Consider the following 16902-nt stretch of genomic DNA (forward strand, 5'->3'; position numbering starts at 1 on the left):
AGATGCCACAACAGGCACATCTGGATTCTGTGCATAGTCCCCACGCACGCAATTGGAGCGGGTGTGGAATGAAGGGATCTTTTTTTTCTTTTTTCCCCCTGGGTTTTATATAGCGCAAACTTGACCTGAATGTATCGGAGTGCTTTACATGAGCACCAGTTGTATTAAAGCCGGACTTTCATTGTTGTTAGGCACTGGGAGATTAAGTGATTAGCCCAGAATCACAAGCTATTGAGCGGCCCTGCAGAAACTTTAACCCGATTTCCCAGCTTGGAGGTCAACCCTTCTAGCTGTTAGGCCACATCCTCCCCCTATCCTTGAGCACACATCACCATGAGTTACTACCCTGATCAGATTTTGTGTAGGTTTACTTGTAGTAAGTACACCTACAGAAAGAATGTCTACTTATCCTCATGCATCTCGCAATGGCTTTTGATATACTGGTGAAACCCAATCCACTACATGTCATATAGTCACACCTTATTATTGAGCGACGGGCCCCTTTTAATTTGGTTTACCTGGTACCTAGGTACACAATTACCTTGCGAAAATGTAAGTTTAGTACCCACACATTATAGCATCCATGAAGAATTGACTGTTTCACCTGCGGTTTAACACATACGTTAAGTCTTGATGACAAAAAAAATGTTCTCATGTCACCCACCACCATCATATAGATGATACTCCACTGTACCTCAAGGTCAAAGCGGGACAACAGATCACCTGTCTTTCTGATTTCCTTTCTAAAATTCATAACTATTTATCATATAGCGTTCTCAATCTTACAAAAGTCACAATTCCCAATTCTGTTCCTCATCTTCCAATTTTTTAATTTTGAACAAAGCATTGACGGTTAAGAATACTGATGTGTTTCCAACATTTGTAACCAGTTCACATTTTGTAATTGTGGCCTAAAATGTAATTTATAGGATGAAGCAAAAAAGTGGTAAGGGTTACTGCTTGTGACTTACATTTTCAGAGGAACATTAATCACTGGATCTAGAATCGGACACTTGCTCACTGTTCTATGTCCCAGTCATCTCATGATTTGGCCGTGCCACTAACCACCAAGTGAGGTTCACAAAAGCCATTCAGTATGTGGCAAAACACTGTATATTCCCACAGTCTTGATCTGGATTTGAAACTGTGTAAATAAGCCCTGTGTGTGAGTAATAACATTCTAGGCCTATCCTCTCAGTAATATCTGGCAAGAAAAGATACAATTTACCCCCAGAAGTACACTCCTTCACAACTTTAGTTCGAGCCAGCTTCCCGAAGCGACTGGTATCTCTGATTTATTCTAGAACCATGGAGTTCCGGGGACATATGTACACAAAAGCTAGGCTTGAATGGCAGGCTGACCTAGAGATCATGATAGATGACAACATGTGGACATATTGTTGCAACGCTACTAAGCGAATCTCTCTCAATGGCCGACACCGCCTCAAACAATTTAAATTCCTTAACAGGATATACCATACACCAGTGCGGTTACGCAGATGTGGGCTACAAGAGACAGCTGACTGTGAAAGATGCGGGATGAGTGAGGCTGACTTTATACACCTAGCCTGGTTGTGCCCCACTATTGCGACCTTTTGGCTACAGGTCTTTGACGAAATAAGTGAGGTCATACAAGGAACCCTCAACCCTGACCCCTTGTTGGCCTTGCTTGGCTATTCCAAGAAACTGCATAAACTAGTCAGGCGCTTGGTTGACATGGCCCTATTATTTGCTAAGCGCGTCCTTGCAATACATTGGTTGCGTGGTCCCCCTCCTACCTTGGCACAATGGTCCAGAGACATGTTGTATTGTAATACTCAAACATAAGTGTATAGTGAATTGTTGCCTCCCAGGAATCGTCCTAAAACTTTTGGAGTCTGTACATTACATATATGGCATCTCGAGCTCGAGAGTCTCCTTCCCCACCTGTCACTACGAGGGGGGCCTGTCAGTTGGAATGGCCCCTGCTGGCTGAAATCAAAGCACCTAGAGGATGTTCAGTGCCTAGATTCAGGATGATGTATCATCAATATTGCAATGTTTGTATTATTATTCCTCTTTCTAGAATATTTATAGGTCCAGCTATTTGAGACCCTTTATGTTCAATTATGATTCACACTTGGAGATCCAGGACTTTCAAGTGTTAGCAGACCCTGAATAAACTTTTTTCTATAGTTGAGACCAAAGATGGGGAACTTTCCTCCACCCCAGTAGGGGGCCTTTTGGAATCAATCCGCTTTTTTGGCAAAAAAGTGCACGTTTTGTATTGCATTGCGTGCATGTTTGGCGTTTCCCTTGCAGGAGCGAGCTTTGGCAACATCTGTTTGTAATTATCTTGCAAACAGATGGTGCCCCTGCTCGCTACCACAAGGGAAACGCTGTGTGTGTTTTTTCCCTGCTTCCGCTTTCTCTGCGTCCCCTCTTAACTTATTCGTAGACGCTCGTCGTTTCCCTGCTCTAACCCTTGCTTTATTAATGACGATCTGCTCTCGTCTAGCCCTCTTTCCTACATCGGAGTCTTGTCATGTGGTCCTTCTCTTGACTTACTTTTGCAGAGTCTCTTGTTGGCTACCAGTTGTTGGCTTCATTAACGCATCTGCTGGGATCTGGGAGGAAAAAGCAGGTGCCATGTAAAAATCTCAGCTCATCCACTCTGCTTCCGGTTGTTCACTAAAACCCAAAACATAACAACGGCTGCTATTTAGCCAGCAGCTGGAAGGCTGGCAACGAGCACGGTATTTGCCTTCTTCCAAGTGACCCCTCCCTTTTTTAGGCCCTTCATCGTGTATGATCATCTACAGAATGCGTTTCGCGCGTATGGATGGCCCTCGCAATACTATTTTATTTGCTAGCATAAAACATCTAAAACATAAATGTTTTCTTGTTTCCCCCCCGACATAAATGAAATAGAGTCCACGGCATCCTTAAGGCCGCAGTTTTTGGCTGTTCCTTTGGTGCTATTAATGTATTTCCGCTAAAAGATCTGGACCATAAAAGCTTTCATACTGTCAGATGCTACTTACTTATGGGTTACTTTCTCGTTCTCTATTTACCTTTTTTTCCACCGTTGATTTGTAGGTCTCGTCTGAGACCGCGCATAGCTGTTTCTTCGAGACATTTAGTAAGTGGCTTTTAAAAGTGCCACCAGAGGATTTTGCTGGCCTACAGATTGCGTTCACGAGCTCGTGCACAGCTGCCATCTGTGTTTTTATTGCTGTAATCGGGCTCCTCTGCTTGCACTACCCACCTCCGTTTTCCCTCTCCCTCCTAGTCTGCTTCATTTGTGTCTTCTAGCTGTTTATCATGCTCCTCTGCTCGCACTCCCCCCTTCTCTTTGTCAGTTTCATTTGTGTCTTCGATCACTGTGAATACTCTTGCTTCCACCAGGCACACACACCATCAGTCGTCAGTGCACGCTTTCACCAGGCACACACGCACCACCAGCCGTCGGTACACGTTTTCACCGGGCACACACACCACCAGCCATCAGTGCACGCTTCCACCAGGCACACACACTACCAGCCGCCAGTGCACACTTTCACCAGGCACGCACACTTTCACCAGGCGCACATACTACCTGCCGCCACACACCACCAGCCGTCTGTGCATGCTTCCACCATGCACACACCACCAGCCGTCAGTGCACGCTTCCACAAGGCACATACACTACCAGCCGTTGGTGCACGCTTCCACCAGGCATACACCACCAGCCGTCAGTGCATGCTTCCACCAGCCACACACACCACCAGCCATCAGTGCACGCTTTCACCAGGCACACACACTACCAGCCGTCACACACCACCAGCCGTCTGTACACGCTTTCACCGGGCACACACACTATCAGCCGTCAGTGCACGCTTCCGCCAGGCACACACTATCAGCCTTCAGTGCACACTTTCACCAGCCGTCACACACTACCAGCCGTCACACACTACCAGCCGTCACACACTACCAGCCGTCTGAGCATGCTTCCACCAGGCACACACCACCAGCCGTCAGTGCACGTTTTCACCAGGCACACACACACACACACACCACCAGCCGTCAGTGCACGCTTCCACCAGGCACACACACTACCAGCAGTCAGTGCACACTTTCACCAGGCGCACACACTACCAGCCGTCAGAGCACGCTTTCACCAGGCGCACACACCACCAGCCGTCAGAGCACACTTTCACCAGGCACACACACCACCAGCCGTCAGAGCACACTTTCACCAGGCACACACACCACCAGCCGTCAGTGCACGCTTTCACCAGGCACACACGCACCACCAGCCGTCAGTGCAGCAGGCAGGCTCTTCCAGAGTTTCTTGGTAAATGTGTTCGATGCCTGGGAGGGAGTGGGTCGGGTTTCCTTAAACCATGCTGAGTATGCTGTGCAGTGCATGAACTCCTGTGTGAGTGAGTCATGCTGCTTGGGGCTCACTCACTCCACACTTGTAAATTGCGCCGGCACCAGGCTTTTTCTCATTTGCAAAGTTTGGCGCATGCGCACAGCTAGGCAGCCCCAACACCCCCGGGAATGACTGCTTCCTACAACCAGAATGGAAACAACATTCAGAGTTATGAAAACAAGTTCACTTGATGCAAAGAACTGTTAACAAACACCATGTCCACCTATTGTAGATCTGGCAACTTAAACAAAACGGCAACAAAAAACAACCCAGCATTGGCATAGCCAATAGGTCTCGCTTTTTGGACCCTATGAGTATTTAGTTATGCAGCAGAATATCCTTGGTGCAACAACACCAACTGTTGCATGGCTAAACACTTATAAGATCCCAAATGCGAGACCTATTGGCTATGCCAATGCTTGTTTTATCTTTATTTCAAGATTAAATTATTTTCAGACTGCAAACTTTTTGAACGTTCGATTACAAGGTTCCAAAGGCGAGACCTATTGGCTATGCCAATGCTTGTTTGTTTAGTCAGAGGAAGTTTAGTGATCTGTTGAGCAAGTTTGGAAAACCTTTATCAGTCTTGACAAAGCCTGATAATTTGCAGTAGATGCATAACGCAGTGACACGTTTACCAGGCTCTCTCCCAAAAACGTGTTCACTAACTGAAATGCTACTAGAGCCAACTTAGGCTCTCTACAAAGCAGTATGACAGGCTGTAAGAACAGTGGTATATGCTCTGGTCTAGTTGTGTCTTTGAGGTCCAGCTAGGGGCTTTAAAGGATTTGGAAAGTTTTCTTAGAGTCCACTACAGGCCTCCTGGTTCCATCTGTTACAAGTTTCACTGACTTTTTGCCATTGTAATTCTAAGCTCCCTTAACAATTAGGCCAATTTTGAAACCTTTTGTTGCAAACTGACACCCATTGTGACAACCTATGGTGGTTGCCAACAGTTGCATTCATGTAGGAATGCCCTTCTTGCATTCTTTGAGGACTGGCACAAGGTAATTTATGGTGGTCTGTTAGGAGGCTTGAGGCTAAAGTTGATTTATCTGAAATACTGTAATCTCTGCCTCAACTTTCCTGAAGGTCAATCAGGAGTTACTCCACATTAGTGGAGGATCTGGGTGCCTATTAAGAGTTTTCTGATGGATGAATTGACCGCTGGTGACTGTTTGAGCACCAGTTGCCTGTGTCTTAGGACTTGCAGACTACCTGTGAGGCTAGTTACTGTCTGCCAAAGGCTGACACCATCAAAGAGCCAGTGTAGACAGTCCGTGATTGCAAGGTGAGGACCGTATTAATACACAATTGAGATTGACTGAGAGCGTGATATGAGTTTTCTGATAAGCAGATGAGGGTCTGTGGGGGCCCGTAGAAGACTTATGAGTGGCTTTTGGAAAAGTCCCTTTCTGCAGGGTTACCCCAAACGTTTTGCCTTCCTCCCCCTCTTTTTGTGACCTTGTTTTTGTTGGCCTTTAGTACTCTGAGCACTCACTGCTAATCAGTGCCAAAAAACATGTGCTTCTTACCTAAATGTGTCACAGGTCCCTCGGAGGCCTTTCAGGATCGGTTCGGTGCTTAACTGGGTCCACTTATTGACACCCTCAATTCCGAAATGCCATATTAGCACGGAAGCTTGAGGTGGTCAATCGGGGGAAGGAAAGGAAGGGCACAGCGTGGAGGGAGACCTGTGGAAAGAAGAACACCTTATTATAGCTCTGGGTATACATATATCTAGACTTACTTTTCTCCAGTTTAAATCCGTACCCCACTTCCTATATACCTGTAAAGAAAAAGATAAACTTTTTGGGAGTAACTGCACGTAGGATGATTAACTCTCTTCCTACCAGTTAAGTCTTTTGTCAGATCATACTGTGAACACAAATCATAGGTTATACCTTGAAGTACTTATCACCCAACAACATAGGACTCTGTCCTCCTACACAGAAAACCTACCAATATTGGTGCCATGTCCCACACCACAAGGGAGGAAAGGTGGTCTCTAGGTTCATCCTCTTCAGAGCCCTTGCTACATAAGACAAACAAAAAAAACCAACATTGAACATAAATATACTGAACTGAATCCACAACGGATTATGCGACTGAGAGATTGCGGAGCATTATTAGCTTCATAATGCCATAAATCATAGTCTTTGTAATGATGTCACTGGTAAACAATTTGTATTTGATAATCAACAAACAGCCAATATACCACCTGGTAAGTCCAATAGTTTCTATATCAAGATATATGAAAGTGCTTGTGAAATGAACACACTTAGGTTCCTTCTCTGTTAGCAAAGTCAAAGATACAGGGGGGTTTCAGAGAACCCTTTTTTACACAAGGAGGAGATTGAGTAATTGTCTAGAAAAGACTGCGAACTGTTTCTGTCGACTCAAACGGCATCAAGGACTGAGACACCGAACGAAAAACGAGAGGACGGTGTCACTGACACCCTTACCGCACCAGGCTGGTATGCGCAGTCACTTCTCCCGACTGCACGCTTAGGGAACAGGATAATCTGCGCCAAGGCTTCTCAACACCCGGCTTTCATAACCCTCGGCGTTATTGGAGGTCATTACTTCCGGTGCACGCATGCGACGTGCCGCACTGGCTCCTGGGAACTGTAGTCCCCCCAACCCCTCCCACCCACCCCCGGTCCACCAAGCCTGCAGCTTTCTCTAGGCTGTGGCGTACCTGCTCCAGATTCGGTCACTTTCTTCCTGCTGACCTGATAGGGCACCTGCTTCCAGCTGAGGTAGGTGTGTAACAAAATGTGTGTAATTGGTGTATACGTGATTGATATAATTAATTTTCTTCTAAGTCCCTTGTAAAGTGGTGCACCATATACCCTAGGCCTGTAAGGTAAATGCTACTTGTGGGCTGCAGCATTAATTATGCCACCCACAGAAGTGGCCTTTCAAAACCTGTCTCAGGCTTGCCACTGCAGGGCTTGTGTGCTCTGTTTACTGCCACTTCAACGTGGCATTTATACCAACTTGCTGAGCCTTAAGCTCCCCTTTAAACATTTTTTTTTTACCTATGTCACCCCTAAGGTAAGCCGTAGGTATTCCTAAGGGCAGGGTGCTCTGTGAGTAAAATGTAGGCCATGTACCGTTTTATGTTTTGCTTGTCCTGGTAGTGATGAACAGCCTTTTTTGTTTTTCACTACTCTGAGGTCTACCTCTCTTATGTGGTAGCATTATGAATTCCTTAATGCTTTGCAAGCTGTAATTCCTGATTAGAGAGGAGTAGCTTATTGATGTTTCATATGTTTGAAATGGTGAAATAAATCCTACTTATTGGTCAGGCTGGATTTAACTTTACAATTTTAGAAATTCCCCTTTTACAAAGTGAACATTTCTCTGCACTTGCTGCTCCTTGTGCGTTACAGCCTGTCTCCAATACACGTCTGGGATGACAGCTACACTTGTGCATTCCCTCTGACAGCCACAATACAGAACACTCCACTGCATCTGCAATCTGCATACGGATGGGTCATCCTGGGTAGGAGGCATGAGAGGAGGTAGCACTTCACTTGAATAGGTAATGCCCTGTCTTCACACAAAGGGATTATTTACCCCTGTAGCGAGGCTGGCAGACAGGACTGGACTGAAAGGGGACGTGCACTTCAGAGGGTTCTCTTGAAGTAACCCACACATCAAGGGGCACTTTTGGGCACAAGTATTGGGTCCCTGACCTTCTCTAATCAGACCATTTGTTGGACTTGTACCTAAACACAGCTGTCTCTAAATCTGCGTATTCCAGAAGGACTGCTGTACTGTCAGAAAGAACTGCCACTCTGCTAACTGCTTTGCTGTGTTTGCCTACTGATTGCAGGAGGGACTGCCACTTTGTTATCTGCATTATTGTGGTGGCCTGCTACCTAGAATATGTCCTTCAAGGGATGTTGGGATCCAGTCCTTGTGTGTACGGCAACGGCACTTAGCTCACCCCAGGGTGTGCCTGATTGCCTGCTTGTTCTGTGCTCAAAACATGCGCTTGTTGGGAGAGAGATCAGGCACCCTTTTTAGGTCTCTCCTAGCATTGCAGAGCATGTGCTGCTCGCTCGGCAAGATTTATTGTGAACAAGGAGTTTGAGAAGAGGGCTTGAAGCCGCCCCTCATTTAGATTGGGTGGCGTCACAGTTTATGCTAAACGGTGGCCTGCCATTGGAATTGAGGGTTTTTTGTTGATGACCTTTCGCCTCCGATCCGGACTGGGTTTCCTGCTTTGCTGCTGTCACAAAGCACTTTCTTATCTTTATGGGGCCATGTGTTCCTAATTAGAAATACATGGCCCCATAAAGACAAGAGATCAATGCTTGTTTTTATTTACAGCTCTTTCGCGGCCGCGCTTGTTTTTTTAAAGCAAAAGAGTTCATATATCAAAAGCGCATAGAACAGTCAATGGTAAAGAGGCACTATAAGGACACTAGGCATTGGCAAGTGGCTGCTTTCACCAAACAGTTGGACTTTGGCGGGGTTTGGTGTTGATGTTTTAACATCGACCCCGAAAGGAGACCATCGGAGTTCGGAACAGGTTTCGGTTTCCCGACGGAAGTCGAGTGACAGGTGGACGGACCAACTTGGATGCATTTGTACATAAAATGGCAGTCACTAGCAGAGGCTTTTAATAGAGGCCTAACCGCTAGAGCGGCCAACTTTGAAGCCGAGGAACCGGGTCCGTGTCTAGGCGCGAGGCTCAACATCCTGGGAAGCTGAACAAATCCCTCCGTGCCTAAAAAATTAATGTGTCTACAATTCAACTGGTGATCTTGTAGAGCGCCCCTATATCTGCGGGTCGAGTTCGCGCTATATAAAAAATAACTGCAAAAAAAACCAAACCATGATGTATGTGGCAAGTAACCTATGTATGTATCAATCGAGCAGTATTGCAAAGAAAGCTTGAGAGTTCTAAGGAGGAAGGATGCTTTCCATGGGTGCAGAGTATTTTCACGTTTTTTAAACTGCAGTGTTCTGTAAGTTTCCCGGAAGGGTTGAATGCTGGAAGTTTGGCGCAGCTGAGCCAGGCTGGAAGTCGCTGACATAGGGGTTGCCCTGATAGCACGTATTGCCCACTGCACTTTCCTTTTCTCCTTGAATTCAGCAAAGAGCTTCAATGTAATGGTCTCCAAGTGCACTACCGCCCTTCATTTTTTTTAATGCAGTTTTATGTAGGGTGGGGGGGGGGGGGGGAGTAATGAAAATCAGAGGGGCTTTGCTGCCTCGGGAGCAGCTGCGCAGTCACCCGTTCATAACAAAAGACCCCTATGATCCCTGAAGGGGAGTCAGGCTGTTTGGGTAGGAGGCTGACCGAGTTGGTGTACGGAGTGGGGTGAGGCGACAGGACATGTTTTCTCTTTTTCTTGTTATTACGTGGAAGTGCTTTTTGTGACTGGGAATGCGATAACTTGGTGAAAATACCTCCGCTTGAGGCTCAAAGGCTTTGTTCAGCTTGGCCGCAAGCGTGTTTAGTGTGGAGGTGTCCTCTTCAAACATGGTGGCGCCCTGATCTCGGGTTCTAAGCAGGGTGGGTTGTTTGTCTGGCACTTGCTCGAAGAATTCTTTGTTGGAAGATCACAGCTGCTAGAACAGAATCTAATATACTCTTAAAGGTCTCAGCTTGACCACGAGCCGTCTGTCTGCATCTGCGTCCGTGTGTTCTCCCTCGCCCTTCAGTTCAAGCCCTCTAATCTCCCTCTGCACCCCCTGTTTTTCCTAACCATCGAGTATGTGCATGTCACTGTCATTGTGCTTCATTATTTCTTTCCTTTCCTCCGCCTAAAAAAAATGAAAATGCAATAGGTCGCGCTTTTGTTTAAGTTACAGACATTTGCTTTGCTAATGGTATTGTATTCTTGTTATGCATTATTCAGTGTATATTTGTGATATGTTGCAGTTGTATGTAGTTAGAATTATTTTGTTAGCTGTGTAGTAGTTTAAAGCATAGCGTTCGTAGGAAAAGAGCAGCAGTGTTTCAGATTTGGGAAGTGAATGAATAGAAGAATAGTATGTGTGTTAATTTCGTATAGTGAGGATTACAATAGCATGAGGCAGAAGAAAGGGATGAGGGGAGAGCAAATGTATGCTCATATCACAATATACACTAAATAATTAAAATAGAATACTATTAGCAAAGCAAATGGCTTTAGCTTAAACAAAGGCGAGACCTATTGCCTTTTCAATGCTTGTTGGTGTTTGCAGCTGACTATTTCTGATGGCCCACTTGTTCTGTGTTTCATATGTGCACTGTGTTGGGAGAGAGGCACAGCCCTCCAGTCAGCGGTTCGCCTTGCTTGAGTCGAGCGCCTGGAGAAGGGACTGTGTACAAAGAACCGGTGTGGTCCCGGGGGGGGGACTCACTAAAGATCTCCCATGCTCGTGCATGTTGGGTACGACTTGCACCACTCCTTGCAAGCCGCATAACTTCCGAGCCTCTGTTTTCTGAGGCCAAACTCCGTGCAACCCCGTTGGAATGTCCGTGCATAATCGTCAAAAACACGAGTGTTCTTCCAACACTCAAAACCATAAAAAACGGATTTGATTGTACTTTCTTATGCTCCTAACTTAAAGGCTAATTTTTACCTGCTTTTGATAACTTGCAAAGTATTTCCTATATTTATATAATTTCAATGGAGGCTTTATGGTGTTTTCATTTTGTTACTGTGCAGAATTACTGTATGTAGTGCTTCTTTTGATAAGCCTCACTGCTCTGTGCCTATCTACCAGAGGGTGAGCACATGTTACCTCATTTGTGTATCTAGCTTACCCTGACTAGAGGGGTACTTCCTGACAGACCTGGGTGCATACCTCAGCCAACCAGGAACCCAATTTCTAACATTTGCCACACAAAGATGCTCTGACAGATGACACAGGAGATCTGAGAAGAAAAATAGGTGCCAGCAGCAGGTCCCTGCCGCAGCCCCCTGCCGCAGCCCTCTCTCCTGCATACATGGTTTGGTTTGGAATGGAACGGCCCAGAGCTGGACCCTGCCTTCAACCATGCCTGCCTAGAAACAGAGATGGGATCAGGGAACACCACAATAGGATCCTATCCCAAGCTTGTTTTTTTTTGTTGCCTGTGCCATATCTGTTCTGAGAGTGGGGTAAGCTTTCCTTATGGCTGCCTGTGCTGCACCTGCTCTTTTATGTATTTCTGTAGGAGTGCTTGTAGAGGGCTTGCACTGCTGCTGCAGCCTCCTCTATATACACTGCTTAGCACACCTTACATTTAATATTTGAAAGTTTGTTATTTTGTCATGAACCACTGAATATCCTGTCTAGCCTTCTACCTTAGAGTATATCTTTCAAACACCCCCTAAGATCTAATGTGCATTGGTGCCAGTGTTTAACACGGACCAACTTATTTGTGTTTCTCTTGTTCAGTGCTCAAATGCAACAGAAATGGATTCTGGTCCACTCACTGTGCATAAAGAATACACCAGATATCTGCTACCATGCTAAGCCTAATCCCTTCGGATGTTCTTACAACTCACCAGCCCCTCTGCCTTAACAGTGATTACTGTCCCTGCAGGTGTATTTGAGTAAATATCCTTCTACATTGACTAGTAGTATAACGGCCCTCTGACTTTCTCTTATTACATTTTCTATATTGCAGAAGCGGGAGTTTTTTGTGGACATGACATGCGAAGGCTGCTCAAGTGCAGTCACCAGGGTCCTAAACAAGCTTGATGGTGAGTATTGACTAGAGCAGAGCGAAGGTCCTAACCTAAGATTTTTGTGAGGCAAGAGAGAATAAACAGTTATGCACAGCCTGGGAAAATCTGTGGTGAAACTACATTTTCAATCAGTAGGGTCATTAGGGACAGTCTCCTACTGGAAAATAAACGTTAACACAGATTGCCCTTACAATTCATAAGCTGTGCTATTGTGTAGGTATGCTCGCTTGCTGATTGCTTCTTTCTGTTTGATACCTACAAACACTCTTGTACTATTAGGGATAAAATATTGCATTGGTATTACAGGAGTGGAACGCAAGGCAGGGTTACTTCACTGCCGTGCATCATGCCATAATATTTGTTGTGAATTCTCCATAGTCTCATTCAACATTTTCCAGTGATTATTGAGAATTTTACTTTTGTTTCTATTTGCTCTGCGTACAAGCATTGTGTGAGATATAGTTTTCCACTGAAAAAAACAGTTGGAAACGGAGTTCTGGTTCTGGATTAAACATGTAAAACTACCATTTGACCGTTCTGATTATGGTGAATGCCCATAACGCATCATAACTCGCGACATGTTGTTCTCCTGTTGAATGTTGTTTGCGCATGTGTGCCTTTGGAAAAATGTTTTGTGCATGGTGGACACCGTGAGTTATGACCTGTATTGTGTGCGTTCATATTTATAATTCAGCTGTAACTTTTTTTCCAGTGAACTCTATTGTCTTTTCTTTATGTACTTAATTTCCAACCCCCACTCATCAGGGTTGGTTTGAAGTCTTGGCCCTAACCCAAGTGTAACTGGTACTGTCCTCCTACTGAGCCTCTAGTTAGACCTTGTTACTCCTAATTTGATGCAGTGCCCTGATGCCACCCGTCTTCCTTTACATGCCGTCTAAGATGGCAATGCACACTGACAACTATTCATTTCAACGGCTACCCTAGATGTAATGCACCATTTTGTACTAAACCTCAGCCTGTTCTTGACATTCATGCCCTGCTGTGCTCAGTCTGTGGACTGTATTGCATGGTTTCATAGCTGCCTTTAAAAAGGTCCTACCTACCTAATTAAGCCCGTCATCGCAATCTTTCACGTGTGAACTCTGCAGTCATAATTTTGTTTGATCAAAGTCTTGGTCCCCCTTCTGTTCAGAAAGAAAATGTTAGTGCACTTTGTGGTATTCAAGACATGTTCCCGGGAGACTGAATGAGCAATATGCCAAGGAATCTATTTCAACCTGGGAGTTAATTAGAAACCATGAATCCCTATGTCTATTCATCTGCAAACACCTAACTGCAGTGGTGCTTTAACTAAATCCACAGTTCAAGGCATCAGTCCGCGTGTCTAATTGCACCCATCCTCTGCCGCCTGTTTAGCCTCCTTATTGAATCACTACCTTCGGGAAGCCCCTCTATTCAGAGAACAAGGTCTGCACCCAGCAGAGCCCCCTTAAGCTCTCATTAAAGATTAACATTCCCCTGTCACTCGTACCTTGGTATTTGCCACATGTATTCCTACACTCCTCTAGTACTGATTCTGATTGAATGTTGGTATCTGGAGGGAAGAAGACTGCTCATACCAGCAGCTTCAGTGGCACGAGGGTACCCAGGTATCAAAGTATTCATGTGGTGACCGTAACCATGAACCGAAAGAAATATTGGAATATGCTTTGTTCCACAATGGCTTGTGTATATTCTCCTCATGTCTTTGTGGTCTGACCCTCTCACTTCTACCTTCGAATATGAATATAGCTGCTTTGTCTTTCGCTGGTGGGTTGCATAGAATGCCATGCCTTGGATCTGATCTGCGCAAATGTTAGTTAGAGGATCCATTGTCACAGTTGCATCTAATTGCCAGGCCTGACCTCCCCGTTGGAAGATCTTTCCAACGATCAAGTCGGTGGTTCATTTTGGAGTTGGGCAATATTTTATTGTCTGACTTTTACTGTGGCCAGTGGAAGCTTGGAGCAAAAAAGGGTAATTTGCAATTAGAAACAATCATCACCTTTGGCTGTTCTGTGTTTTTTTGTTGTTTTTTTTCCAAGTTTATCACCAAAAAATGGAATCTATTATTGTAAGGTACATTGAGGTTGAACTTGCATACTTGGTTATACTCTCTGGGACAACTCTTGTAGGACTGTATTGATACTGCCACGCATATACCAACCACATTTCCTCCAGACTCCCACTTTTCACTCATGTGTGCTGCCATCACCAAAACAAGCATTGGCAATGCCAATAGCTCTGGCTTTAAAAGAATGTTATATAGTAATGTGAAGTATAACATCCACGGCTCGTGAAGGGAGTTACGGTGGGGCAGGAAGGCGGGGTGGGGGAGGGGCAGGGTGGAGGGTGCTGAAAACCGGAATATGGATAATTGGAGGTAAGTAAACAATTTAATTAATAAAACTAATTTCGTAGCGCGCACTGCCTCGCATTTTACGGTGCAGGGCATGGAACAAAATTCGTTTTATTAATTTAATTGTTTACTTGCCTCCAATTATCCATATTCCGGTGTTTATCACCCCCCACCCTGCCCCTCCCCCGCCCCGCCTGTCTGCCCCACGGAACTCCCTCCACGTGGCTGAAGTATAATAAATAGATAGTGCCAGAATGGATATGTATTAGTGTCCAACAAAGGAACAGGAGAATGATATTGTTGTAGGTTAAGTGGTTAGGCGAGTGTTGCACTGTCAAGCCAGTCCTAATCCACCTAGGTTAGGACTTCTTCCTGTGGTGCTGTCAGAGAAAAAGCACCATAAATGATCTAGTTATGCAAGACTCTTTACTAGCGTGTGTGTGTGTGCGCGCGCGCCCTTAACCCTTTCGTTGTGCCCGTCTGACAACAGCCGTCTCTAGCACTATCTCCGTAGTGCTGCGCATGTCTGTTGGGCGATGCAGCCCGCCCACTCAATGGAACGCACCGCGGCAGATTTGCCGCCGCTGTTAAGGTATTAAAAGTTCAATCTCTGGCATCTGGATAAATAAACATAACGATCCCAGCTGTGTGGAGTTCAAGCACTTTTCTGTGGAAGCACACGGCTTCTGCCCAATCAAACCATGTACTCTTGGCTCTCAATAGGTCGGTGGAAACAAAGTCCCTCTCCTAGTGATCTCATATCATTGTTGGGTGACAGCTGTGCTGTCAAGCCAGACCATAAAAACCCTACAGTGCTATTTAACCCCTTACTTTATGGATCTTCTGTGGCTTAGACCTCCGTCAAACCAGGTTGCCTAAGCGCCCCTCTCCGCATACCCAGTTGAAAACCCTTTTGCTGTTCAGCCCTTCGCATATTATCCCAAATACGTACACCATACACTGCTGCCTTAATCCTATCACCGCCATTTAGCTGTATAAGTCCCACTGGCAATCACCTGCAACCTACATCGCTACCTACACCTGAATAGTATCCACACAACTGTATTTTAGTTCATAATATACACCAAACAGCCCTGTAATCCTGCACCAGTATCCATCCATCACCTATGCCCCATACCCTATAGGTGCTGCACTTTTTTAAATTTCCTGCATTTCGGTACGTAGCTTTGTATAAGAAACCTGGGTTAAAAAAAATCTCCTTGGAGTTTTTGCCTTGCAAATATACATGTGTCTAGGTGGCCTGTATGTCAATGGAGAAGAGTCTTATTAACTGCATCTGCCTTCCAATCCCTGCTTCAGTCTCGGCTACATCAAGTTTACCTGTCCTGGCTTTCTGAATGAGGAATGGCAGTGAGATGCCATCTAATGCATTATGCTGGCCTGCCAGTGCCTCCGTGTAGATCTTGCTGCGGACCAGGTTTGGGATGTGCTTCCTCACCCTACTACTTAATATGAAAAAATGGTTCAGAATGTTAATACAGTAGTGTTTTGGTGAGCACCAGTGCACAGGAAAATAGGTCTGGTTAACATGCCTTTTACTTCCAGTCATTCATTCCCCGTGGTGACCTGTAGACCGATTCTCTTCTTCTACTTCAGTGTACTTGAACATGAACCAGTAGCACAATTGTAAGTCTTGAAATCGAGGCAGCAGCACAACACTATTGTGCCAAAAGCATGCTTTTGTTCTGTTGGTCGCAGTCTTTCTCAGTCACACTGGCTGACAGGCCGTTCTTTTGATCATATCTGTGCAAGCTCTCCCTCTCTTTTTCAGCTTCTTTCTTAGCACCGAGAGAAGATTGCACTGCATTTGCCGATACCAATGTCAAGTTCCACTGATGCAATCATTATCACAACTGAACTGTGTCTTAATGTTATTTACTTTGCTGCTGTCCGTGTTATGGTTGTCAATCTATCTTATATGTTGATGTTCTTTAACTATCACACATTCTGTCTAGAGTTTGAAAAGGGCAGGACATGTTCCATTGCTGGTTTTTTTCAGAACTAGTAGTTACTTTTGGGAGATCGACAGGTATTGCTGATGGATTTTAATTTAAATGGCTCCACGTGGGTTTACCTTAGCATAGTTGGATGATTAACAGAATGCAATCAAATTGGAGGTTTTGATGTAAACAAGACCTCCATCTACAGAAGTATTTCTGCTCTTGAGCATTAGGGTTTAATCTACTGCTGTAGTTCATACAAGATATTTGGTACCCTTAAAAGATATGACTACCTGTACAGGGACTTTTTGATGTGTATATAAGAGACGGTGCACTCAACGGGGACAGAAGTGGTTTGCTTTAGATGTTTTCATCAGCACTAAAATAGAGCACTAGCCATCTAGTACTTGCAGCAGATACTCTGTTGGAAGTTATGTTGATAGGGCTAAAATCACATTATGCCACATATTTGTTGGTTCCTGTTTCTACAAGTGCATACAA

At 45.1% G+C, this 16902-nt stretch overlaps 1 protein-coding gene across 1 annotated transcript in view; it reads left to right on the forward strand.

Moving 5' to 3' along the window:
- Positions 1-16902, forward strand: part of ATOX1 (antioxidant 1 copper chaperone) — a 100269-nt gene that overhangs the window by 4282 nt on the left and 79085 nt on the right. The window contains exon 2 of the mRNA XM_086931271.1: positions 12021-12096. Within this exon, the coding sequence (XP_086787397.1) occupies positions 12021-12096 (76 nt within the window). The remainder of the gene's footprint in view (positions 1-12020; positions 12097-16902) is intronic.

The sequence above is a fragment of the Lissotriton vulgaris genome, chromosome 7 (assembly GCF_964263255.1).
Source record: "Lissotriton vulgaris chromosome 7, aLisVul1.2, whole genome shotgun sequence".
In the NCBI taxonomy this organism is placed as follows: Eukaryota; Metazoa; Chordata; class Amphibia; order Caudata; family Salamandridae; genus Lissotriton; species Lissotriton vulgaris.